Raw genomic sequence first — 15,444 nt, 5'->3', positions numbered from 1 at the left:
GAACAACATTCTATACAAAAAGATTTTTCTTTTAAAGCACTCACTCGACAATGAGTTGCGCCCGTGTACAATTTTTCTTTCTTTCTTTGATTAAAAAAACACGTCTGCAAGAAAACTCTATGAGACTAGTTTTGGGAAGACCAAGTTTGTTAATAGTATAATCTCCCATATTGTTTTGTGTTTTTTTGATTCTCGAAACGTACTTGAGTACGATGTCCCTGAGCTCAAGCACCAGCCCCGACAGGGATACATACACTTTTTGGCAAACCTAGAGAGAAAAATAGAACACAGGAGCAAAATATGAACAGATAAACCTAAGAAAAAAAATGGAAGATCCTAGGAGAAATCGATACAAAAATAAGGATTATAGAAGAAAATTGTAGAAGTGATCACACGAACAAAAATAAACTCCAAGAAAGGAAAAATATAAACAAGGCAATGAATATAGCAAAAAGCATGACGAAAACAGATCACGATCACAGAGAAAACGGTAACAATTAAAAAAAAACATATATATAAAAGAAGCGAGCGCTAACCAGTCTTAGGGCGAGAATAAATTTTTTGGATTTGTGTCCTTGTGCATTGGGTCTGTGCGGCTATTAACCAACCTCGTGTTATTTTGACTTTTGTTTTGGCAGTGTGTACTGGTTAATGCTGCTTTTAATAGAAGAAATGAAATAAGGGAGGATAAAAAACGATAAAGAAAAATAAAGTTTTAAATGCCTTCCAAGACTGATATGTTAGAGAGGGTGATCTTGTCGATCACTCTCCTAGGAACTCTTGATGTGATCACAACGCGCAAAGGACAGTTCCTTCGATGGGTAAACAACGGGACACACAATACAACAAACACTCCTACGTTTAGTAATTATCTTCCACTTTTTCCTTTTCATAAATTAAAAACATTAACAGAACTCCGCCAAGGGGGAAGGCGAGAAAAAGCACTTTAAAAAACACACAAATATAATTTTTTTCTTCCTAAAACCCCCGGCGAAATTCGAACCCCTGAGAATAGTTATTTGTAGTATTTTTTCATTATGTATATAGTTTTAACTCCGAAATGAATACATATATATTTTTTGTTTTTTTTAGTCGGTGATGCCTGTCGGTGGTGTTTACCACCTCACCCCCCATTTAAGAGGGGTGGAGGCCGCAGTATTTGATTTTAGTCTGTCGCATATTTGTTTTGTTCGCGACTTTGATTTCGACTGTGGGCGGACTGAGATGACTGTACTGTATGAAACCAGTGACACACTCGGACTGCGTGAGGGAGTCGTGACATCATTCGCCCGGTTTCCCTACAACCCCTCTGTTACTTCCCCCTCGCCCCGATGATTCGTTTCTTCTTTACTGCTATTGTTATTAGTACTGTCTCCGTTTTTGGCCTTTCCTCCACCTTTTTTCTTCTCTTCTCGTAAGGGACACTCCGCTATCAAGTGCTCCACGGACTTGCAATGATGGCATCTTTTCGGTTGCGGACCCAGAGTACACTTGGCCGCTATGTGGTTGGCGAATTCCCCACAGTTATAGCACCTGGAAAGCAAGAAAAAAAGCACGTAAATCTCGCATATCACAAGTCTCTCCGGGAGAAATTGCAACTCGCATTGGTTTTTTAATATTAAACGGTAGTGACTCACACTAAACTGAAAATTTATAAACAAAAATATCGGAAAACTTGCTGACCTGATTTTCCTGAATCGTTTTTTGGACATAGGTCTGCGATGCGAACCGCGACAATCCTGGCCGCTAGGACCTGTGACAATTGTCGCTTCCAGTCCTTTATCTGAAACTTTACATTCGAACTCCACTTCCTCTTCATCGCCCAAGCTTCTGAAACCGGGCATCTGTATCACCGACTGCAAAACCGCGAGAAAAAAATATATATAAAATAAAAAAAACGCTTATAAAATATTGAGTTTCGCGTTGTAGCGCGGCCACCATCTTGACATCCAAGATGGCTCCCGCCAACAGATCGATATTTGGTAATAAAACTGAAAAGGTGGGGCACGTGGGCGGAGTTAAGTAACGCCTACTTCTCTCGTTCCTTTTTTCTTTCAATTAAAATAAAACGCCCCCGTAACGAGACTAAAAGCCATTTCTAATGAACCTTATATCCGAAACAGTGGAAAAACTGGACGAAAAACCCACACCAACCGATATTTTATATCAAAAATCAAAAAGTTTAAATCGATTTCTGGTAAACTGATTGACTGTAATAAGAACAAAATTGCACTTTAATGACAGGTTTAAGTCACGCAGTCAGAAACTCTCCGTCGTTTAAAATGCAATTTAGAATGTCTAATAGGAGTCCTCTCGTAGGAATAAACGCCGCTTGATGACCGACTGCGTACAATCAATACGCTTCCCTCAATTTTTTTTTTGTTTTAAACTATTCGAGGTTCTTGTTATGGTTGAAACAAATGTTTTCGTTTTTAAAGAACGATTAAATTATCGGAGTGGCATTTTGATTGGAATATAATCTGCAGACCTAATTCTATCATCTGCTACAGGAAGGAGACCACCAATTAAGTTATTTTTTTAATTACGGGGCTGTTGTTATTCGGAACAAAACTATTTAGCTTATACAAACTTCTCGAATTATCCTCCCTTTACTTATGATAACAAGTTAAAATTATTCGAATTTACAAGGATCTTTCCCGCAATTGTGGGACCATTTGACTAAAATAACTTCTTTGTTTGTCGAAAATGACTGAAAAGTTAAAATCTTGAAATATTAATACTAAGAGCGCTCCTGTTAATAGTCAAGTAACAAAAAAATTCTTAAAAAGAGGTTTCGTCCAAATAAAGAGAAGATCGATTTCTTGTTAACAAAGGAAGCTGAGCATTTCTGTAATTTAAGTCCGTCATTACTATTCAGATTAAGGTCAAACATCGCTGAAAATGAAGCCTATTTACAATTAAATCTCGTTGAAAAATTTAGTCGAGTCTGTGTATAGAATTGGAAAAGTAAGTTATATCCATCTAAAGAAAACTTATATATATATATATATATATATAAAATNATAATTTATAAATAATATATGAAGTTTGACGTTTATTTTATAAACTAAACTAAATCGGGTGAGCAATTTTGTTTCCAGAAAATTTGGCCTATTATCTAATTTGTGTTCATTTTTGACATTGGTGTAAGTTCGCCTAAATGGCGAACTGAATCTCCGACTTAGTCTAAATCGTGATGATTATTTTCTGATAAAATTCCTATCTTAAACGAGAATTTAATGACGATTTCGTTCCGAATAATCAGAAATTCATAAAATCGTTTCCGTTCTACTTATATTTCTTTATTGCCAATTTATAAGTTTGACAAATGAATTAATAGTTCTAGCACTGTTCAGTACGAAACTACGGATGTGTAATTTAAGTGATAGTTACCATGAGTTAACGAAATAAGCCGACAACGGAATATCTAATGTAATACATTAAATATAAATCGAACTGATGAGTATAAAACAATTATTATTAATTAGATCGCATCAAATCTTTATAAGACTTACAGTACTAACTCTTAGTAGACTAGTTTATTTTTGATAATTAAAATTATAATTTGTCAAAGAAAACTGTTAAATTGATTGTTATTTTATTCTACTAGTAATGCATCTAAGGCTACAAAAAGCAATAGAAAAAATGCTTTACTAACAATTTTACACGCTAAATACATTTTTTTCTAGATTACCGGAAAATCCTTACAAATAATCAACTTATTCAATTCTTTAAAAAGGAAATTTGAATACCTATCTCTTTATATTAGAAAAACACTGATTTGTTCTTATTCAGTTAAAACATACCATTACCATGTTGCTTTTATTGAAGACGTCCAGTCCAGTACAAAATCAAAGTTTTCGAGGAATAGTTCTTTATAACAATGTCTAATTTTCGATATGATTTTAAATTGGATCCTTCGGGTTTATTTTTCAAAATATCAATATAAATGAACAAAATTCACATACAAAAAGCTTATACTTCTTATAACAATAGTACAAATTATTAAAAATCAATGGCCTGAAGAAATTTTAAAAATTGCGTCAATTAAATTCCTATTACTTGCGATTCACGACAGATAAGACCAGATAGGTTCGAAATGAGCCTCTCTCTCAAAACTGTCGTTAAAAACCATCTCATTACATACACATACACACAACTAACTTAATATATTTTGATTGTCGATGCGAATAGAAACAAAGTTACTTTTACAACATTCCAAATCTATTCTGCATCGCCATTGTGGCCATTCATAACCGGCAACCGACATAACAGAGAATGGAAATCGCATTCCTACAAATATTAACATCCGTGTAAACACATACTTCCTGACTAATGGCCACGATTTTCTTTTTATACATCGTATTCGAATATCCTACCCATAACTCAAGCAAAGTATGTGATCCTTTCTTCGACTTTACTCCCATTACATCATTCGAAACGACCAGATGCTGCTGAGTTCAATTCACTCTCTCACTCTTCGTCTTTTAATCTAAGATAATGAATCCGAGCAAACTTTTTCTTTTTTCTAGATTTCATCACGGCCTTGATGGAAATAAATATAAGCGAATCTTTTATCATCACGACCAATAGGGAAAAATGAAAAAACTTCAGGATATTAAAAATAGTCCACATCAATCAAAAATCTGGCAATGTCCAAAGCTAACATGAGCCACGGTCCAATATAACGGAGGAAGGAAAAAATGAGCAGCGAAACTATTAATGTTTTAGCACACCCCACAACGGGACATCAACCCTTTCATTGATTCAGTGGCCCCTTCCGACCCCCTTCGTCCTCGTTGCCTGGCGACGGGCTTCATAACAAAAGCGCCCCTCTGGACATAGGAACGCGCGAGGATAGGAGCTATCTTAAGGCCCGAAATCTCGACCACCTGAAGATGTCGACATTTAACGTCTTGATGTGACTAATGGATCGACTGCTTCCGCCAGGCATTCTCCTTAACCTCTACCCTCGAGAGGGTAAAGACACTAATTTGTTTAATCTAATAAAACACGAATCGGAACTTAATCTAGATAATGAATTCAAGAAATTTATTCTCGGAAACATTTTAAAAAAGTAACGTATTTTCAGTATTCATAACGAATAGAACAACAAATTTTTGATCAGCCCTAATTCAAACGTCTTACTGTACTGTAATTATTTACTTGCAGTAATAACAAATTAAACATTTGATATTACTGTAAATTGTTGGTTTGATTGACATATTGCACTTTTCAGAAAATTACCGAACGAAAGAATAAAAAGGTGATCATTGTATTTAAAGAAAAAATAGATTTGTATGATACTAAGCATAAAAGAGACAAAAAGATGATTCTTATTTACATATGCATGTACAGTACTTAAAAACAAATTAATAAAAATCATAGTAAACTTCGGTTTTTAATATGACTTATAATACTTTCGGTGTCATTTGATGTTTAAACGAAGAGCATCGCGAAATCAAGTTATAAAGGTATGTTTTGTTTCAGACACCTTATAAGTAAATTTTAGCTATCTATCGATTTAATTAGAAACAAAAAGTTTATGAAAAACTATTATAAAGTTTAAACTATCATTTTTTAAAGAAATAATTTTAAGGCATTGATAGCAATATTTTACAAAATTTATCTCAGTAAATATACAAAAACTTAGCATTAACGTGAAAAGACTAAGTTGAGTTTACTGAAAAAATAATTGCAGGATTTAAGCATAAATTAAATTTTAATAACGGAAACAAGACATGATGTAAAATCTGTTCTTTTTTTCTCCATGTAAAATGTAACAGCTTGCTAAGAAAAACACGTTGAGCATATAACAGGAATACTTGACTTGTCGGATGATAGTAATAAGAAACAGTAGAAAGTAAATTTGCAAATAATCTTAATATCATTATGTTTTACATTGAGTTTTATAAACTAACTTGTATGCTAAAATATTTCTCGCTTCAAAAGTTTGTAAAAATATGTCACGTCATTGACTAACAAGAAAAAGATCTTCATAAGAAAATTTAAATCTGTAAAACTAAACAATTGCACAAAAACTTGCTAGTTCATATTTTCAAAGATAAAAGGAAAAAAAAGCTTTTCGGGTTAATTTGCTGCAGTAAAAAGTGTAGAATAGAAAATGTTATTTTACAAAGCGAAAATAAAAGAATAGCTCGAGTCAAACAGTATGTTGTAAAGAAAAAAAAGCGCTTTGTAGAATAATATAAAATTTATAAGGAAGAGAAAACTTTAATTTCTTAGAACATATACTATTTTTAGAATGCAAACAGATAGGAAAAAAGCTTTCAGCGATCCAACCCGGTTATTTACACAATCTGAAGAAGAATAAGCGAATTTCTCACTTCTCAGTCGACAATTATTACCGAGAAAAACGAATTTATAAAATTTACGACAGCCGACTAAACGAAAAACAGAAACTTGTTACCTTTTTCTATATTGATTTCAAACAATTCCCGTTATTAGTTCGAAACACCCTCTCTTTCTTACTCTTCTCTTTCAATTGCCTAAAAGCGGACGAGGTGTTATAAACATGACACAAACACGTTCGAGCTGTCCCAAAAATTATATTTTAAAGGCTCCACTTCCCCGTAAATACCGAATGATAACATCGAAGCAGAAGAAAATCTGGAGGAGTCAGAAACGACCAGGTGAAAGTCGAGAGATGACACAAATGTTGAGCTGTGACACCTGACTTAACTACCGTCCAAGTGATAGGTAATTAGGAGGACTACCATCTATACCGAATCGACTTATATAAGGAAATTGGTTACTTACCTGATGAACGAAGATATCTGGTCCTCCGTCGTTCGGTGTGATGAAACCCCATCCTTTAGCGACATTAAACCATTTGCATCTTCCTGTCCTGCGCCCCGTCGACCCCCCTGTTGGAATACACAGAGAAAAAATATTAATTTTCCCATGCTACGTCTCATAAACACAGTATGGCTAAGTAGGTGTTTTTCTTCCCCCTCTTAGGAGCCCTGGAGGGATCCTAGCCCTCCGAGGGACTGACCCACTGCTGGTCAGGGGATGTATGCTGCTTGAGAACCCGAGTCCCCCGTTTTGGCCAATAAAGTGGAATTTACCATCCGGTGCTTTGTACAGAAAGAAAAATATATTTTTGATAACTTCAGGAAAGTCCGAATATTTTTTTTTGTTTTTCATTTCTTAACTTCCTACGGGCTCCAAACTGTCCAAAATCACTATAACAATTTAGGAAGAACGTAATTGTATGTTCAATCGATAGTTCGTTTGCTGTTACGCTTGATGTCAATCGTACAAAATCAATAATAGTTGAGATAGTTGAGAATTAAGAAAAATCACAGCTTAAATTTGAAAAATATTATAGACTTTAACTAACTAAAAATTAAATAAATGGATGAATATATACGGAATTAATAAAGATATTCATACAAATTATCTTCAATAATCAAGTATTTGTCAAAATTATTTATGAAAAAAAAAAATGTTTTTGTTACTTAAAATTAGCAAACTTAAGAATGGCAATTTTTCTTTTAAAATTCATCTAAAACATACAATGAACTAAAGATGACAGCTATATATACTAGAAATTATATACATTTATATTTAAAGCCTAAAGCATGGTACACTTAATATATATTAATTTACTTATTTAATAAACTAAATAGCTTTCTTTTAGAATTTCAGATGACAGTTAACTCTTAAAATTTTTAAAAGCTATAATCCATTATTATTGTGTTGAAGTTGTCACACAAAAAAAAATGTTAAACATTAAGATCAACTGATACAAAAATTAATTTTGATATGTATCTTGTGTACGAGACATTTTTTATATAAAAGCATGTGTTTATAGTACATTTAGAGTAAAAAGAGGATAAAATTAATAATAAAAAATGCAATGATTAGAAAGTTTTCTGGAAGTTGAAATTTAAAAACATTTACTCATTATGAATTGACATTCAATGAAAAATATAGACAAATTTAACTAAGATATGAAAGTCATCTTGATGAATCTATAAGCATGAAACAAAATTTTGTTTTAAAACTTTATATGAAAAAAGAATAATCATTGTATAGTCTATAATATAACTAACATTTAGTAAAGAATTAAAATTAAAAAATCTCTTCTTAGATGACAATAAAAACTATTTTAAATAACTTTCAACACTTGATCTGTATAAAATTGAGCCTGAATCTTTAGAGCTTTATTTTTTCCATACTAATATTAAATTATTGAAGTTTTAATACAAAATTAAAACCTGTAATTTAAACTGCTAACAAATACTGATAGCTAGATGTATGTATTACACTATTAGATTAGTAAAATTAAATTAGATTAATAATCTATTTTATTTTTTGGTAAGTTCATAAAGCTGAGTTAGATACAAGCACAAGAAACTCAATTTTTATGAATGAATTGTCAATATTTTATCAATTTCAAAATATACTATAGTTATATTTTTAACTTTATGTAACTATATAGGCAGTTAATCTACCTGTAGAAGTTGAAAATCTGATTTACGAAAATCCCTAACTGACAAGTTAGAGTATGTTTCTTACACCACTTTGGATAATTGCTCATGGGCAACTCTTCAAAATTTATAATGAACATAGATCTGCTCAGATCTATCATTTCTTGGAAAAGGGAATGAAAATTGATACAATCATTATTTTTAATTATACCTAAAGACTAATTAGAGGACCCAATTAAGGCATCTTATCTAAAATCTCACATATCAAAAGATATACTGACACAGGTCTACAAATTACAGCTTGGGGCTAAATTGGTGTGCCACTAAGCAATATGATAGCATAAACCTGATGAAATCTTAAAAGGAAAACACACATATAAAGTAGAAAAACTTTTTGAGGAACTTGCAGGTAAACGTACATATTAAATGAATTTTTTCTTTAATCTATTGAAATGAACAGCTATTTATGGCCGCTATGTTTTAAGAAAGTTAATCTACAAGTTAAGAATCTGCAGAATTGATCTAATTTTGAAATTTGTTCATCGATAAATGCAATTTCTACGACGTATAATTACAAAATTATTACTGGTTTTTTTTAAGATTACAATTTCACGCTGATGAACTTTAAAACATTTTGAATTTGGGTATACAGAATATTTTAGACCCGACAGCCGAATATACAAACGTTTATAGAAATACGATTAATTTAATTATAATTATTTTTTGAAGAAAATCGCTTTTAGAAATCGCAAAATAAGTAACGCCTGTCGGGTTAGGCTTAACGACAATGGTTTTAAAATGCCGGTAGGCGAATTTGAACAGTGATTTTCTAATTTCAAGCTAAATTTACTCATTGAGAAGATAGAAATGGAGATGTTAATCTCTTAAGTAAGACCTTAAACGGATCCAAAGAAGTTTTGAATGCGAAAGATGATCAGAGGAGCTAAGCCTAACCGTCAGAAGAGGAAAAATGATCGTGCTTTTCGGCTATGACGTTTCACGATTTAGGATTAATTTTATCATTTTTCCCTACCAGTTCGACGTCGCGAAGATCCTCTACTAACAGCTTGGGACGTTATGCTGGTATAAAACGGTACCGATCACGGCACAACTTCTCCAAAAGGGAACTACAATGGCGTGCGATGGTCAACGCAGCTGTTGCCAGAACCAATACTACCAAAGAGGGGAGGGGGAGCCACGTGACGGGTCAGCACTAGTTCAACTTTTTCCGTCTTTGTCCGACATAAGAGATTTCCCCAACCTTACCACCTGCTTCCTTCTTACTTAAAAATAACAACAACAACATATAGCGATTCGTACGGAATAGAACAGAATGCGCTGTCCATTAGTTAGAGAAAAATTAAATGTTAATTAAAAAAGAGAGTACGATCCACCTGTAGACATCCTCCCTGAACCTCCAGCGTGACACTTTCGTTTCGTAGAAACTCCCTCAAGGATAACTGCTAACGGGATGCTTTACTTTTACTTAAAAGCGTGCGCTACAGTCACGTGAGGAGATTCGCAGCGGCGGTACGTCCCAACCACCAATAGGAAGCTTGAACCACCTGCCAATTTTCGATTACGTAGGAAGAGCGGACGATTTAAAAAAGTTCTAATGATAATGAGGAGAATTAAGTACAGGGAAATTTTAATCATTTACGAGGAATTTAGGAATTTTTTTTATTATTACTGTAATTAACAAAGAAAATTTTGCTATGAAAGCAAATAAAGAAAAATACCAGGGATATTTATTTTCTATTTTAAATTACCAAAAGTGCAAAAAAAATTTGCGATATTCGCTTCTTACATTCTTATGCATAGTTTAATAATTTACATATTTTAGAAAGGTAATTGAGCGCCGATTTTTTCGATTATCAGACCATAACTATGGAAACTCTCGTCGAAAGATCTCGGAATCAATTTTCTTTGTGAGTTACTAACATTAAGAAGATAATATTCAAAAATTGAAATATAAAAACGAAATACCAAACTGGAAAATAAACTGAATCATCAATATATTTCATACATCACTTTAAAATCTATTTAAAAGTAAATTACAGTATTGTGGTAATTTGAACACTCTTGGATGCCTGAAAATTTTAATTAGATTTAATAAGTTTTCAGATATTCCAAAATTTATAAATTATATACTTTTATATAAAATAGTTATGATAATGTTTAAAAATAAAATTTATGAAAAAAACTAGCTAATTCAAAAAGAATTAGATAACTGAAGAATTAATTTTATTTTCTATGATTTTCAACGTTAAGAAACTAGGCAAGAATGTATGTTCCTGTTGGTACTGATAAATAAATCGCATAGTTTATAATTGATAATGAAATGTTTAAGTTTTGATAGTAATCTGTTTTATTTAACTTCGATAACATATATTAACCTAAAACTTTTAATATTATTATTTTATATTATTTCAATTATATATATATAATTGAATATTAATAATACTAATAAGAAAATTATATATATATAATTTTCTTATTAGATACGATGTAAAATTGAAAGATGATTGACTTTAACAATTTGAATAAAAGTACAGTATATATTCAAATTGTTAAAGTCAATCATCTCTCAATTTTACATCGTATCTAATAAGAAAACACTCTCTGTACAGTACTTTATTAACGAAGTCAATGTCTTAGAATTAAAGTTCGACTTTTTTATAATAATAAAATTAATTGTATAAGATGTTTTGTTCCCTGTAAAGTTGTATTTTTCTAATAATGTTGTCACCTATTGTCTTGTTACAGAATGCTTTATTATTATAATTTTTGAATTTCCTGATGTAACTGAGCATAATTTCATTTTTTTATAAGGTATGTTAAGTAAAAATTGTAGATAATCAAGAACACTTAATTCACTAGATTTAAAATGCTTAACCTATAGAGAAATATAAAGATAAAAAGTAAAATATTATAAGTTAGTTAATAAATTTCTGCTGGCTTTGTTTAAATTCTCTATGATTGATTTAATAATAATGTCTAACAGGAATTCTGAACAATAACAATCTTCACTTACTTAAATTAAGAAAAGTTATTTTTATCGATTCCCAGTAGATTTTTTTAAATACTCGTAACGGCAATAAGAAATATAACAATAATTATATATCAAATTAATTTGGTTAATAAGAAAAAAAAATATCTACTACTCTTCACCTTATACAAATACATATGCGAACAAAAGAGGAAGAAAAAGCTTTGAAAGAATTCGTAACCAATTAATAATAAGAATTCGAGATCTCTTTTAAAACATCGACCCCCTTGTCCCCACCTGCCTCGGATATCATCCTCCCCTATCACTAAGTCCCTGGCCAGTAATACGTGTTTGGCATATTGAGTAGAGAAATGACAATGTCTGCGACTCTCGACAATGAAGTTGGTTTGTCACTCACCAAATTCAAGAACGAAGCTCCAATCCTAATTTCTTACTGCTTTTCACTAGTTGTTTTACCTTCTCCATCTTCGGTTCTTTTATCGATTTTTCCATGTCGCTTAATTCGACTTAGATGAAAGATCTAGATGGGGGCTGCTGATAATTTAAATCTCATAGTTGTACGTTACGTTTAGACTTGAGTGAACATACGGCAAAAAATATAGTAGCTTCAGAATTGCATTACATTTTTAAAAGAACAAACAAAATTTTAAATCTTATATAAGTCATGTAACTGGGTAATTACAAAAGTCACCTTTATTTTACAAAACATTTAAAATTTATCTATACCAATAAATCAAAACTACGATATTTTTATTCATAAATATTTATAAAACAAATAATCTTATTTATCTTCAGAACAAAGCTATCATCGCACTTATTTAAACCATACAGTTGCAATAGCCAATTTTACTGATAAAATATATATCATTTAACGTATGATTTATTTACATGTAACTATATTTAAATAGATGATGTTACCATGTAAGAACCTATATCTAATTCTGTACGCTCTGTCTTCTGTTTAATTTTAAAGTTTTATTTAACAGTATTTTTGACTAGCATTCTTAGAATACAGAACAAAAGCCCAAATTTCTATGAATGGAAAAAAATACAGGCAAACTTTCTTTTTAGTTTTCTTTAAAAGTCCATGATTAAATCGGAAAATGGAAAAATAATTATAATTGCAAATATGAAACATGGAAATAATTTTAATTAATAAATGTAACTTTTATTTGTTCTCGTGTTTTTAGTCTTTTTTTTCTTGCTATATTCTAAATTAGGCCTATCTTATAACTTAGTAACTAAGTTTTTTATATTTTACAATTTATTAAACTAGTCTGTAACGAGAAATTATAAGCATAAAAAAAATTATCGATTTATCAAAATATCCAAATTATAAGTGCAAGAAACTGACATGCCACTCAGTCTAGCTCAATATAACCAATCTTAACTGCAGATATCGGTTTAGGAGCCAATAATAACAATCTAGATACCCTTGGCTATCGGCATAAGATACTCACCGCCCTAACTAAACTAAGTTAATTAATAGATCTAGTTAAATCTAACGTCTTTTACGGATATGACCCATTCTCATCCATTCTAATTATTAAAAGGGAAAATTCTTGTCTAGTTTTATTTTATACACTCTATCTTTAAGTCTTCCCAATTATTATAGAATAATTATGGAGCTGTTCGAAGTAAAAGGCGGCCTTAGGGAGACCAAGTGTTTCCGTTCGGCTCTTAGGAGGTCCTAACTTAGCTCATTCTATGAATGTATACTGTCCATTTCAAGATGAATGAGGGTCGTAAGAATGGGTCTACAGTTGCTAAAAACTTACACATAAATTCTTATATAATTTATAAATTGGTTGAAAACTCATAATCGCAGAATAGATCATTTTAAAAAAATGAAAATTGTTTAATTTTTACGAAATTTCGAAGTGTTTAATTTGTAAAATTATGCATCCAGGTTTGACCTATTTATTATATCACTACAACCGGACGTGATTTAATTATTTACTTTTAATAGCTTATATACTTATTTAAGCAAGAAAAAAAATCATAATAGAAATGTCCCATGCCAATTAACTACTCGGTAAATATCGGATAATGAGTAGAAAAAAACTGATCAAACGTGACAACCTACTGGAATAGACAGATGCTGTTTTTATGTACTGCGAGTAGTGCGCGATAAGAAAGTAGGAAAAATGGTGTTAATACATTCAATCGTTCAGATAAAGATCTAACGACCGCGTGGACAGGTGTAAGCTTTCTTTAAAGAGGCCCACGTCAAAAATTAGGTTGTTTTGGGTCCTTTTTTGACAGATACTAATTAAAAAACGTCGTCAATTTATATTGATTAATAAGCGTCTTATCGAATATTACATCATGTAACTTTATGCAGAAAAGTGATACACAGATGAGATGCCGAATATCTCCGAATTTCAGCGGATATTCCATGAACTAGGACAGGACATGTGGGGTCAAGGTTCAAGGGTTTTTCTTCCCCACGGTCAAGTTGTTTGTTCCTGGTCTAAGGTTGTTTGTGTCGTTCTATAACAATGGAACCCAAGTTCTATTCCCACGGAAAGATGTTTTTTTCTATAGATTATCTCTTCTGCTAGAAAAAAAATTTTACCTTCCAAAAAGACGAAATAATTTCTTATTCCGGATGAAAAAGTTTTAAAAAAATAATCTAAAATTTTAAAATGGAAAGACTAACATGTTTATTCTTATGTGAAATATTGAGATTCACTAAAAATTTTACACTGAAAATAACGGCCTCATTCGTAATTAATTATTATTGATCCAATCACGCATAACTGAGCGAGGCCGTTGACATGACAACCGTCAATCATTGTGCAAGTGTTAATTGGGGGCGGAGAATATTATAGAAGGCTGAATATATAAAGTAGTCAACAGGTTTTGGAAAAAATTCATTTTTATAAATTTAATAACTTTTTATATAAAATAAAGATTATTAAATACTTATAATATTGAATTAGGATAATACTGAACATTTTGTTTTATTTTAAAACTGGAAATCACCCTTTAAACAAAGACAATGATTTAAAAACAACAGACGCCATCTTAGATTTACAAATGTTTCTTATTTTAAATTTTAAAAACTATTAAACAACTTTAAAAATTTTTATAAAAACAGGGAAAAAATGTTAATTAAATGTTTAATTAATGATAATTTATAAGTTTGAGAAAATACTTTCGAATTGTAATTTCATTTCTCTTTTTTTGTTCTCAAATGCCTGCGATAAAACTTAAATATATCCACAAAGAAAATTAGATTGTAAAACCGTTTTTTTTATATAAAAAATGTGTAAAAAAACAAGTTGAACCTGAGATTCATTCTGTAATAGTTCGTTAAGTCAACCATGGAGGGCGCTAGTGCACAGTAAAAGTAGAGCTTTTGGCGGGACCAGAGGGTAACCAACAAGTTCTATAACCCCTACATGCAAATTAATGATTTTAGCATTCAAAAAAATTGTTGTATCATTAAATAAATTTCAAATAATAAAAACACAATGCTTTCCATTTTAGGTCTCTGTGTAAGTAAAAATGTGCTTAAGGGTCAAAGGTAATAGAGTACGAAACGGGTATTTGTATAAATAAATGACTTAATTACAATTTTAAAAAGTTTATAAAAACTTACCATTTGTCTCAGCCATGTCGGGAACTCCGATGTTTTCTCCTCGTTCCCCGTCCACACTGACCTTTCAAAATGTCCACACAAACAGAAAAAAAACGACTCAGTGGATGCCCGAGCAGCAACTGACTCCCAGACACAGATGAATGCCAAGACAGAAGCACGCGGACAGGAATTGCTAAGCGCCGCTCATTGGCTACTTTCTGAACGTGAGATAAGGGTCGATTGGCCTTCAGTAGGAGTGCCATCCAGCTGCTATTGGTCAAAGCATTAAGCTCCTCTCTCCTATTGGTCGGTCGGCATATATTTCACTGTTAAGTGAAGCATGAGGTTGAAATCTTTCACAACTCGGTCAGTAAAGTCGCGTTATCTCG

The 15,444-nt window shown here is 31.6% G+C and overlaps 1 protein-coding gene across 2 annotated transcripts; it reads right to left on the bottom strand.

The window, feature by feature from the left end:
* Nucleotides 1-795: 795 nt before the first annotated feature.
* LOC111617929 (protein lin-28 homolog) lies at nucleotides 796-15,194 on the bottom strand. 2 transcript variants are annotated; one of them, XM_023359305.1, is made up of 4 exons: nucleotides 15,077-15,194; nucleotides 6,781-6,887; nucleotides 1,684-1,856; nucleotides 796-1,533 (listed from the first exon to the last, which is right to left on the bottom strand). In XM_023359305.1, the coding sequence occupies exons 1-4, from the start codon at nucleotides 15,090-15,092 to the stop codon at nucleotides 1,299-1,301; spliced, it is 531 nt and encodes a 176-aa protein (XP_023215073.1). In that variant the 5' UTR covers nucleotides 15,093-15,194; the 3' UTR covers nucleotides 796-1,298. The 2 variants fall into 2 exon arrangements, with proteins under 2 accessions (XP_023215073.1, XP_023215074.1); XM_023359306.1 differs by lacking the exon at nucleotides 15,077-15,194 and adding an exon at nucleotides 9,854-10,125.
* Nucleotides 15,195-15,444: the final 250 nt, after the last annotated feature.

The sequence above is a fragment of the Centruroides sculpturatus genome, unplaced genomic scaffold (genome assembly GCF_000671375.1).
Source record: "Centruroides sculpturatus isolate CEXI.00-Female unplaced genomic scaffold, Cexi_2.0 scaffold57, whole genome shotgun sequence".
NCBI lineage: Eukaryota > Metazoa > Arthropoda > Arachnida > Scorpiones > Buthidae > Centruroides > Centruroides sculpturatus.
Note: the sequence above shows the minus strand (reverse complement) of the source record. Positions and strands in the feature narration are given on the sequence as shown.

Bases quoted from the DNA above. Each gene is read 5' to 3' on its own strand.
- LOC111617929 (XM_023359305.1), bottom strand. The intron at 1,857-6,780 runs GTAAGTAACCAA...GCGGTTTTGCAG, and splicing joins CAGATATCTTCGTTCATCAG to TCGGTGATACAGATGCCCGG. The intron at 1,534-1,683 runs GTCAGCAAGTTT...CTTGCTTTCCAG, and splicing joins AAACGATTCAGGAAAATCAG to GTGCTATAACTGTGGGGAAT.